The sequence below is a fragment of the Balaenoptera physalus genome, assembly GCF_965194825.1.
Source record: "Balaenoptera physalus genome assembly, chromosome: 17".
Classification (NCBI taxonomy): Eukaryota; Metazoa; Chordata; class Mammalia; order Artiodactyla; family Balaenopteridae; genus Balaenoptera; species Balaenoptera physalus.
This window is the reverse complement of record NC_138895.1, coordinates 14396194-14409001: the sequence shown is the minus strand read 5'-3', so window position 1 is coordinate 14409001 and position 12808 is coordinate 14396194. Positions and strand designations below refer to the sequence as shown.

Sequence of the window (12808 nt, the reverse complement as noted above, 5' to 3'; positions counted from 1 at the left end):
CTGAAACACATGATTTAGCTACATATCAATACTTCTTTTGGTTTTAAAGATAAATTTGTGAGTCGTAAGATCCAATTTCTGTATGTTTTAGATATTCTTAAGGTTTCTGTTCTTTGATTACTTTAGCAAAATCATTTTTGATTAATCAATATTCTTTGTGCTTAAAATTTGCATGTGAGAATATTCCTAAATTACCAAGTCTGTTTTAGTCTCTGCCACATGTACTGTATATTTTCTAACATGTCCACAATAGCCAAACTTAGACAATATTAAGGTTACTTCTTTATTCTTGACTTCTTATGTTAAAGAGTGCCCTCCATCCATATTCTTCCTTCTTGTTCTGGTTTATTTTCCATCATACCACTTATCACTACTTGAATTTATGTCATAAATTCGTATATTTGCTTGTTTATTGTTTGTCTCTTGCTGCCAAGAGAGGAGCTCTAAGAGGAGGGGAACATTTCTAGGGTTTGTTAACAGATATATCAGAAGCAATTATGAGCTTTAATGAAAAGGAACACTTCTTAATGGGAAGTGAATTTAGCTTTTAATATTTAATATATATTTCTAAGTTGTAAGATTTTCTATTCATTTTATTTACCATCTCATAACATAATTATTTACCATCTAATAACAATGCTCACTTAATGAACAAAGCAAATTCACAAGATCTATAAATATTTATTGATATTTTTCTTATTTTAATAAAATGGTTCAGCTTAGAGGAGCTTCGTTAGGCTTTCAAGGTTTGATAAGCCTATTTAAAAATTCACATTATAATTTAGCAAGTAATTTTAGGAAATCTATTATCAGCTATTGCAAAGTCGAATTAAGATGGCTCAAAATAGAAGTATATAGGTTTATTAACTCAATTTTTATTTACATTTATATTATCAATGTGTGACTATTTCAATAACTATAAATGTACAATGAATATATATGCTTTCCCACTAAATGGCTAGACAAACCATGGCAATTGATGCCAACTGGTAGTACATGATGATCACAGGAAGCCAGCAATCATTCCCTAACACATTCACCTCTCCCTTATGAATCCTTCTTCCTTTTCTTGCTCAGATGCTTTAATTTCTTTCTTAAACTCTCTTAATCTAGAAGCTCTTGAGAATCTAAGAAAGATGTGGCAGGAAAATGTCCATTTGCACACACGGGACATTTTGCACATAATTTCAAGGGACTCATAGATCTCTTGAGTCCTTCCAGAGATCACGTAGGGGTCATGAACTCCATGTTTGTAGCTCTTGTCTTATTTTATTAGTTTCTCCATATTGCCCTCATAATTGCCTTCGTTTTAACCAGCACTTAACCCTTCAGGTGACAGCTATGTATACTAAAGTTGCTGACCCTCTTCACACAATGTTGTATTTGTAGGACCTAAGGAAAAAGTTCAGGTAAGGCATATCATTAAAAAAAAAAAAAGTTCCTGGAAAAAATCGTGGCTCAAAGTCTACCCATAAGAATCTCAAAGTTTACTACACTATTTATTTAATCTTCTCTAATCTAATGGTGAAAGTCCAGCCAATCATGTATGTATTGTTCTGAATGAACGGGAAAGTTGGTTATGTACTAAAGATGGAGTGTTGTAGTAACAGCCATTCAAATAAGACTTGAGCAATTAACAAGAGGGAAATCCATAATAGGAAAAGAGATAAAAAGTTAAGATAGACTATAAACAACCCTTCTTATAAAAAAGTTTTATTAATCAGATGTCTACTCACGGCCTCCTATGTGCCTCCTTCACTCACATAACAGATGCCTACTGACAATGGCAATGCGCCAGGCCCAGTAGGGGAGAGAAAAACGGAAGAAGTCGTCCTTGAAAATTAAGTCTTCTCTTTCAAGAGTCTAGAATATCATTTAGTCTGTTAATGTTTAAGACTGTTAAGTTATAAATGACAAGATCATTACTATTTAAGGGCAAAAGCTAATACTCTAGTTATAGACTCTAGAGTCATTAAAAAATTGCTCCCCAATCTGTTTTTATTCATTCAAATCAAATCTAATGCTATGTGAGTTCCTGGTATAAATTCAGAAATCCTGGTTTTATATTAGAGGATGGGATATAGTTCCTAACCTGTACTTTATTGCTACTCTTTAAATTTAGTTCAGAAAGCATGCATTCTTTTTTTTTTCTCTAATGGGGCATCTGGGCAGGATTTCACCACTTTCTTCATTTCATAGGTAATATATCAACTCATAATTTAAAGACAGAGAAAAATAAAACTTAAAACAACTTTTCAAAACAAATATTTGAGTGAGATCTTCATGGATTAAGTTTTCTGGGTAATGGATTTGACCAGGATTGCAGGAAAGATTCTCCTTTATTGGATATTCAAGAGGGAATAAGAGCTCACTGAAGCCAGGAAGAAAACAGAAGCACTAACATTTGCAATAAATAGCTCCTATTTATTATTATGACTAAATGAAAGCAAAATGAAAGTCAAAATTTCTCTATTTTATATTTAAGAACTAAAGATCTAGCAATGAATAAAGATAAAGGTCTAGTGGGTTTCATAAGTCTAGTGTTAGAAATAAAATTACCCTCATTGACAGGTAAAATTGATCTGACATTTCACAAAAGAAGGTAAATGGATTTTTAGAAATGCTTTTCTTCTCCTTATACAGTACACTTCAACTATTTAAATAATTTAAAGGTTATTTCTCATGGAAATAGAATCAATTTTCTGTATGCCTGAAGCACATTAACGAGTATTCTGAATTTCCTTCCCTCCAGCCAAGTGATAAGTCACAGTAAAAAAAACCCTGAAAGCTATTACATTGTAGAAAATACAATTTTCTCCTTGAGAAAGAATAGTTATTGGTTGCTGCTAAATTTAATGTAGGAAATACAAAGTTACTGTGGCTATGCTGTATATAGGAAAAACTCTTCTGTGGTGGTCAGCTAGTAACACTCACAGAAAGTTTAAGCTCCTGTCACATTTTAATTCATGAGTATTTTTTCTCAATATCGTGTAAGCCATGCCTCGATAATGCTTTTTCACTCCAACTTCCTTGTAGAAGTTTTCATTTTTGTTTCGAATTTTACTCACTGCAGTTAGTATTACAAGAAATGGCTACACTGAATATACTGATACTTTTTCTAAAAAATATGATCTAGACTTTTCAAAATTACCCCACTTCTACCAGCATATGGAAACTTAAGGCAAATCTTCTGACACCATTTTGAGCATCATAGGGCTGAGTAAAATGAATTAGGGACTTTCAAATTCACAAATCACAATAGTTTCAAGAATAATTTCAAAAATTAAACACAGAGAATGTAATAATTATATTCAATCATAGTTATCAACTCTAAACTAAAGGTTTCTCTCTATATTCCATCTAACTCCACCTTGTGTAGTCTATCATACATTTAATAGTTTTCTTCTTGTTGAATAACTAGATCTTTATGGTACATCAGAAGTCCTCCCTCTCCAATCCTAACAGTCAGCCCAATAATATAGTAGGTCCCGTCCAATATTATAGTAGGTCTCAACTGACAGTTTATGTCCTGAAATTATTTTTCTATTTGGTTTTAGTAACAAAGAGATGATACTCTTCTTAGATGTAAAGAAAAAAAAAATCAAAACCAAATCTATAATAAAAGCAAATCTAATAAAACTCTAATTTTAAAACAGAGAAATTAATTTTTATCTTATGTGTAACATAATTTTCTATATAAAATTGCCAAGTTATTTCATCAAAATCGTGCACTTGATTTCCCCTTTGCCTTAAATGATTAAAATATTCAGAATCTCAGAAGCCATCTCATCTCACCTCCCTGCAGGGCTAGAGCTGTTATCTTCACTGTCCCATTGTTCATTTTTACTTCTTGGAACTGGGGGCTGTAGCATCTCAGCGGCCAGCGGATCAGCATCATTCTCTTCTCGGCCAATCCACTCTCCAATTACGCGGGGTCTCAGAAGCGAAGAATTAAACGCCACTGTTTCCTGAAGAGAAGAAAAGAATTTCTGTGCCTTAGATTACATATTCCCATTAATAGGACAACACGAAAATAAGCTTGTGTAGATCAAAATGTTCCTTTTTTTCTTTCTGAATTGACTTAAAATTTCAGTCCTCTCCATCTCTACTAGATGACTTACTCTATAGGATTTGTGCTGACTCGTGAAGGCCGCTGTGACAAAGGATCCAGAAATGAAATCTCTGGTTTGGACAGCTGCATGTTTGTTCTCAGGCTGGAGGAGCAGGATTAGCATCTGTGACAGAGGAAGGAGTGTGCGCGAAGGCCCACACGGCGAAAGAGCTTTTGGTGCTGCTAGAAAATGATACATAACTTCTCAAGTATGGAGGAACTCCCTGAGGTGGAGTCAGGGAACAGAGTCAAGAAGAGACAGGGCTGGAAGGATGCATTGCCTCCAATTGCAAAGCATTCTGGACTTCTAGAAATCCAGTAGAGGTTGGAAGCAGAGCACTATCGATGATGGGCATGCTATGACAATTCAAAAAAATGCTCAACTCTTTGCATAGACTTGGATGTGATGTGGCTCTTAAAATGGTATTTTAAATATTTAAATCATTTAATAATTTAAAACGAATACTGAACACGTGCAACTGCTACAGGTATCTCGGTCCATGGGAAAAAAGCAGATTAAAAAGCAATATGTATTGTATGATCTAATTTTTGTTTAAAAAATTCATATGGGTGTATATCCATGTGCCAGTCTCAGCCTACCAATAGCCAATGTTGTTATCAGACCGGCCCTTGTGGTTCTTAATATGAATGCAAGACACCCTTCAGTAATAACCACTAGGAAACTTGAAAAAGTAAAGGTTTATTACTTATAGAAACTGGAAATTACACACTACACCTGGCATCACACAGTGAGGTTCAGGGGGAGAGAGAGAGAAAGAGAGCAAGCACAGGCCTGGGTTTCTGCTTTTACTGGGGTGAAAGGTGGGGACTAAGGGTTTCTTGGGCTCACTCTTTATTCATGATTTTAAAAGAGAGTGGAAATTTAAAGCAGGAAGAGAAAAAAAAAAGTGGCCAGTTGAAAAAAATAAATCGTCAGTTATTAAAATCAATTAAGAACTCTAAAACAAAGGTGCCGCAGTATGGGGAAGTGACCTGGATCTCTGCAGCAGTTTATCAGAGATAGTCATCTTTGAAGTGGATGCCTCAGCAATCAAAGCTTAAGTCAGGCACTTGCATTATAAAAATAAAAAACAAACAAACAAAAACTGTCAGGGTGTATACTATAATCCATCAATCCAGCATTCATAGGACTAATCCATTCATTTATTCATTCTTTTATATGACCTACTATGTGCCAGATACTGCTTGATTTATTGGGAAAAACAATGGTAACACCAAAATTTAATGGTTTTATCTGAATGGAGGGACTACAGGTAATTTTAATTCTTCTTTTGGCATTTCCATGTCTTTTCAATATTCTATGAGAAATATGTACTTGTCTTAAAATGAGAAAAAATGTATTTTTAAAACATCTTGATCTGAGAAACACAGGCTTTTAATTTGTAATATTACAAGAGTCTTGAACAATTCCTTAAAAATTTAGATCTGATTTTCTGAATCTTTACAATTCCCCCAAATATTATACAAATACAATATTATAATATATACAATGTAGCATTAATATACAAATACACACCAAAAGCAACATGTGAAATATGACTAAGACATATTTGATGAACATTTATCCAAGTGATTATAAGTGACAGAAAGTAGTTGGATATCTTAATATTGATTCCCCAGCCTACATGAAAATGTAGCAGATAAATTTTAGTGTTTGTATAACGTAGCAACTAATATGAAATCCTTCTGTATTTATATTCCCAAAGCCAGGAAATCAAAGCTTGCAGCTATGAAATCATGCAATCAAATTAATGTTTTGCAATTACTCAAAAGGCATATTCATCTGCCACAATTTAATATCATTTGAAGCACAAGAATTAAAATTAACAGCAATACTGTTAAATTTTAAACCTATATTTGCATTTAAGAGAAGATTAAGGAAAAGACATGTTCTAGAAAAAAAAATCTATAAACATATTTACAGCTTCAGAATCAGTTTTGGCCTGTGTGACTTTGAAATGTTACTTATTCTCTGAATTTTGTTTTCTCCAACTGTAAAATGGTCATGATACAAATTATAAAACCTACTGTATCAAATGAAATAGTAAGAAGCATAGTTAAACCACACAATTCTGTAAATATGCTAGACACAATTACTTAAGGACGTGGGCTGTATTTAAACTACTTCTAAATATGTGACGTAACTGGGAAAAAATGGTACAGAACAGCAGGAATGGGTGAGTTAGGTAAGAACAGATGCTTGGTTGTCAATATGGGCAGAGTAATAGAACAGGGAATTGATAGTACAGGTTTTCATTCTATAAAGTTTTATTTTACAGAGAGTATATTAAAAAGATTGGATAATTAATTTAGTATTATCAATCTCTACATAATGGGACAGAACTGGGCTTAATAAAAATTGGGACAAAGAAACTGACCACTGTAACAACAGAAATGGGTGAGTTTAGGCATTATAAATGAAAAAAATGAAACAGGATTTAGAGTTGAGAATGATCATAGAGTTGAGAATGATCATAAAGTTGAGAACTGCAGAGAATCAGAAATAACTTTTTGGTTGATTACTGGGAAATTAAATGATAGATGCCACTGCTATTGGAAAGTAGAGCACAGAGAGAAGGATTAATAGTTTGATATGCAGCCTGTTTAACTCCAGCTGGCAGCAGAAATTTAGTGAGAAATAGCTGATGAGCAAAGCAATACAAAGAGCTGCAAATAGGGTCAGAGGAGTTAGGGAGTGAATATTTTACAGGTGAAAAGTGGGACTCTACTATTTTTATTTTTCAGAATGCACAAAGCTTTTCTTATATTTACTCCTTTATGAAAATGTTATATCTCTAAAAATTCTTGAATATAGTCCATTTACTTGTAATAGAGCAAAATAGCAGATTTTTCTTTGGTTCTATTACTTATATTTGATTAAGCTAAGTAAAAATCTCTCCATAAATCTTTATGAAAGGATTTCAGTGAAGAAAGCAGTTCCACAAACATCAGTACATGGCAAAAGAAATTTTAAAACTTCACACTGAATACAAGTTTTGGAAAATATTTTAAGTACATGGATAAATAAAACATTTAAAATTTCAGTGCTAAACAATGTAAATCCTAATGATTCCTTAGAAATGTATAAATACATATTCCTTTGCCCTCCTAAGGCTAGAGGTCCCTAAATGTTCAGATTCTTAAACAAGTATGCTTAAATAATAAGAAAAGCATTAGTAGTCAAACATTCTCCAAAGGTCACAGATTTGCTTAATATTTCCTGTGAATAGGAAGCTACCCTATCCAAGAAGTAGTTACCCTAGAGGAAGCCTACTCTCTCCAAGCAGGCTGCTCCCGCTGGCTAACCCACAGTGAGTTCAACAGCTCTGACCACTGGTCGTCAGCACAACATTTGATTATATTCCATGTTATTCAAATGTTTTCTCGTCTTAATAAAACGAGCTGTTCATGGAAGGCTGGCATCATGTCTTAAATTCCTTTTTCCTCCATAATAACTAGCACAATGATTTAATAAAGTAAGCACAAAAATCTGTCCTGATTGAATTAAACATAATTCAAAGAATAAAAAATGGTGAATTATGAAGTATCTTTATGTCTAAAAATCATATAAAAAATTCATGGACAACACTGATTAACAATTTTTTTAACTCTCTTTTTTTAAATTTAAAAAAAATTTTTTATTGATATATAGTTGATTTACAACGTTGTGTTAGTTTCCGGGGTACAGCAAACTGATTCAGATATATATATAAAGAGAGAATATAGGGCTTCCCTGGTGGCACAGTGGTTGAGAGTCTGCCTGCCAATGCAGGGGACACGGGTTCGGGCCCTGGTCTGTGGGGATCCCGCATGCCGCGGAGCAACTGGGCCCGTGAGCCACAATTGCTGAGCCTGCGCGTCTGGAGCCTGTGCTCCGCAACAAGAGAGGCCGCGATAGTGAGAGGCCCGCGCACCGCGATGAAGAGTGGCCCCCACTTGCCGCAACTGGAGAAAGCCCTCACACAGAAACGAAGACCCAACACAGCCATAAATAAATAAAATAAGTAAATAAAGATACATGAAATTGCTAAAATTAAAAATTAAAAAAAAAAATTCTTAAAAAAAAAAAAAGAGAGAATATATATATATGTATATTCTTTTTTTACATTCTCTTCCATTATAGGTTATTACAAGATATTGAGTATAGTTCCCTGTGCTATACAGCAGGGTAAAGAAAAAATCAAGGATGCTGCCATAAGACCCTTCATTAAGACCTCTGAAAAAAACTAAGATGGTGTCTATTAAGAATGTTGTTTCGCAACATCTAAAAGACCAGCAGTTAAATCTAGAGAGAGAGGCATGTCTTGAAAAGAACTGTGGATGTGATTTTTGGCACAAGAAGAAGACAGGAATCATGTACACAGGAAACCCAAACATGATTTGGGATAGTTGAACTGGCAAAGGCAACAGCCTGAAGTAAAAGGGGCTGAGACTATTCAAGAAGTAAACAGCTCTCAGGGACCCATTTTTCTACACAAAGGAAGAAATCTGAGGAAATTGCTCAGAGACATCTTTTCCAATGCCTTCTTCAGAAGTGGCCAAAAGGTTACCAAAAAAGAAAGAAACCAGAAGCTGTGGAAAACAACAGATGGGGACTCCCAGAGAACCCAGTTTCCACTCCCAGGGAACAGAACTGGGGCTTAATTAAGGAACACCTCCCAACCCCTTGGACAGGAAGACCTGATGACATTTGCCCAGCAAGATTTAAGAACTGCTATGAACCAGGAATTTCTATAAACCTCTCATTATTTCCCTTCTCTAACAGGAATATTTAATGTGGTTATCCCATATCAGTCTCATCACTTAATGGAAAAGAAGAAACAAAACTATCATCATTCACATATATTTTTTATGTAGAAAAACCAAGAGAATTCAGAAACAAGTTACAAATTAATATGAGTTCAGCAAGCTTACTGAATTTAAGATAAAATTAGAAAAATAACATTCATTCCTATATGCCAATAAGTTTTAAAATGTAACTTATAAAACAGATACCATTGACAATAATAGCCCAAAAGACAATGTACCTAGGAATCAATTTAACAAAAATCTGCATGCTCTTTTTGAATGCAACTATATGACTTTATCATAAAATATTATAATATTTAATTAAGTGGAAACATGCTTTGTTCATTGATAGAATGACTCAGAAATGTAAAGATGTCAATTCTCTCATATCAATCTAAAATACAAAGCAATTCCAAACCCAATGGAGTAAGAGAAATAAGCAAACGGACCAAAAGAAGAAAATAGAAGGCCTAGAAACAAGATAAGTGACAGACGCATGCATATGTATGGACAAATGATGAACTTTTCAATAAATAGTTATAGGAAATTTATATGTTCCAACTTCTTGCCATATTAAAAAAAGTTTCAAGTAGATTAAAGATAAAAAACAGAATTTTTAATAGAAAATAAACAGTAATATTTTCATGATATCAAGTAGAAAAGAATTTCTTAAAACATTACAAGTTAATGTTAAAATTTCCTGTTAATAGAAGGCACTATTTAAAAAGTGATGGCAAGCCTAAATTTTTTAGAATAGATTTGAGACACACAACAAGAGCTGACATCCAGAATGTATAATAAACTCACACAAATCTAAAGAAAAGAAAAATAACTGGGCAATAAAAATGAGCAAAAGAGACAAGTGGGCATTCAATCCTATTAAAAAATTATAAAATTGTTAATTGAATCCATGAGAAACCATTTTTCATTAAAATACTTGATGACAGTCAGTGTTAGCAAGGATCAGGAGCAATAGATATTAGTACAAACTGTTGCTGGGAGTATAAATTAATACAACTTCTTTTGAGAGAAATTCTGTGGTATCTAGTAAAAGTTAAAAATGCAATGCCATATTGCTAGATTAACTGAAGTTCAATTAGTTGCATCTTTCTCTTTTAGTTCAGATATATTTTCACTCCTTAGTTAGTTACAACATCTCCTGTCTCCTCCTGATTCTCAACTGTTGCCTACACTTACAAAAGATGAACTGTCATTTCTTTTCCAAGGTCTGACATACAGAAAGTACTTGATAAACATTTGTAGAGTGAATAAAAGAATGACAAAATTAAGATAATGTATGATTCAATGTTTCAATATGTATTACCAACATTACTAGTCATTAGGGCAATGTAAATCAAAACCGCAATAAAATACTACTTTACACCCAGGAGGATGGCTATAATTTAAGACAGACAACAAGTGTTAACAAGGATATGGAGATATTTGAACCCTCATACTTGCTGGTTGGAATGTAAAATGGTGCTGCCACTGTGCAAAATAGTTTGACAGTTCCTCAAAAAGTTAAGTATAGAGTTAGCATATGTTCCAGCATTTTCATTCCCTACATATATGCCCAAGAGAATTTTAAAAAACATGTCCACACAAAAACTTATACATGAATGTTCATAGAAACATTATTCTTAATAGCTTAAAAGCAGAAACAACTCCAATGTCCACAAATTGATGAATGAATAAACAAAGTGTGGTATATCCATACAATAGAATATTATTCAGCAATAAAAAGAAATGAAATACTGATATATGCTACAACACTAATGAACCTTGAAAACATTATGCTAAGTGAAAGAAGACAGTCACAAAAGACCACATATTTTATGACTGCATTTATATGAAATTTCCAGTATAGGCAAATCTAAAGAGACAGAAAGTACATTAGTGGTTGTCTTAGGCTAAGGGGTTAGGAGGAATGGGGAGTAGACATGAGGTTTCTTTTGGGGATGATGAAAATGTTCTAAATTTAGGTTGAAGTAATGGTTACACAACTCTCTGAATATACTAAAACCCACTAAGCTGTACACTCTAAAAGGGTAGATTTTATTATGTGAATTTTATCTCAATAAAGTTGTTAAAATAATATATTAAACTCATTCTCAGATTTTCCCCTTTTACGGTGGAGTACACATTATATAGTGCTAGGGAAAAGCATGGATTTGGAATCAGACAGATAAAGAATCAGAAGCTAGCAGGGGAGTATTTATTCCATCTCCACTAATACTAATTCTGAAACTTTCAGCAAATCACTTAATCATTCTAGCTTCAGTTTCCTTACTTGTAAAACAGGAAAAGCATAACCACTTCACTGGACTGGTACAAGAACTAAATTCAATAACATATCAAAAACACCTAGCATATCTGCTAACCCTAAGAGGTGTTCAATATTATCTCTCCTCCTTTCCTTCACTGTCTTCTGCACCCTCCTACCCATGATCTAAAATTTTTACTCTTTATCATGGAAATTTTCACGCTAATACAAAAGTAGAAGGAAGAGTAAAGCAAACCCCTCTGTACCCACACACATTTTCCTCAATTATCAATTCATGGATAAACTCACTTCACCCTTATCTCCACCCACATCACCCCTCTCTCTGCCCAGATCATTTTGAAGTAAATCCCATTCACTATGTATCATAGCATTTGTAAACAGTCCAGTATGTAATCTCTAAAAAGTAAGAGTGCTTTTTTTGTAAACACATACAGTACCATTACCACACCTAAATATAAAGTAAGAATATTTCTGATATCAAATATCTAATTAGTTATCAAATTTACCTGATTATCTCAGGGAATTATCTCAGTTGGCACACATCAGACTCTAAGCAAGACTTGGTAGGTTGTGACTGATCAACAGTCTTTTATGCCTCTTTTAATCTAGGTATTCTCTTCCTCTGTCTCATTTTCTGTCTTGTAATTTTGCTGTTGCTGTGGTTCAGAAAACCCGAGTTGTTTGTCCTGTGAGTTTTCCAGAGTCTGGTTTTTCCCTTAGCATCCCTGTGATGTGGCTTAAAATGTCCCTCTGCCCTTTGTACTTTCTGTAAATTAGTAGTTAGTTCAGGATAAAGTTTTTTTGTTGTAGTTTTTGTTTTTGCCAATACTGCTTCAGAGAGAATGCTTAGTTTCATCTGGAGGCACAGACCATCCCCTTGACTCTTCTTTAGTGATTTTGGCAGCATTGATATTACTGCTTAGATCCATTAATTCACTAGGAATTGATAAACGGTAATTGTCTAATTTTATAATTCCATATTCACTTATTTGTTGGACTACTTCTGGAAAGAGAAACTTCCTGTCATCAAATATTTGGTTACTCTGAAGTACGATTTAAATGGGAAAGGAAGATTAAAAGTTTCATTCTTTCCCTTTACTTTTACCAGTTTTTTAAAATGGTAACTTTGGTCCCCTAGCACCTGCTAAAGATGAATAATTCTTTGGATGAACATATGGATTTTAAAGTGTTAGGTATGATTCACTGCATTGCAGTTATTGTTCTTATTCATGTTCAAATTTTCGTAACTCTTTCCAGTAGAAGACTACTTAAGCCGGCTCCTGAGCTCCTCTGACACGATCCTAGTGGTCCTCCATAGTTCTTACCTCTGGCATGGTAAGATATTTTAGGCTCATTCTGTACAGTCTGCTCCTGACCTGGAAGCAACCATTATTTCAAGGGATTATGATTCTTTTTAGTTGGAAATATATTTTAAGACTAGAATCTGAACACTCGGGGTACTCACTGTTCTGGGGTTGGTAATAGTGGACAGGTCTAAGAAATACCTATGTTTTAAACTGAAATAATTCAGGCTTACAGAAAAGTTGAGGAAAAAAAAAAAAAAAGAATTCCTATATACCCTTCACCCAGATTGCCAAAATATT

At 33.8% G+C, this 12808-nt stretch overlaps 1 protein-coding gene across 1 annotated transcript in view; it reads right to left on the bottom strand.

Annotated features, from left to right (window-relative positions):
* The window catches only part of LOC309646883 (uncharacterized protein C8orf34 homolog), a 351104-nt gene that overhangs the window by 244851 nt on the left and 93445 nt on the right, over window positions 1–12808 (bottom strand). The window contains 1 exon segment of the mRNA XM_082433666.1: window positions 3796–3968. Coding sequence (XP_082289792.1) covers window positions 3796–3968 — 173 coding nt within the window.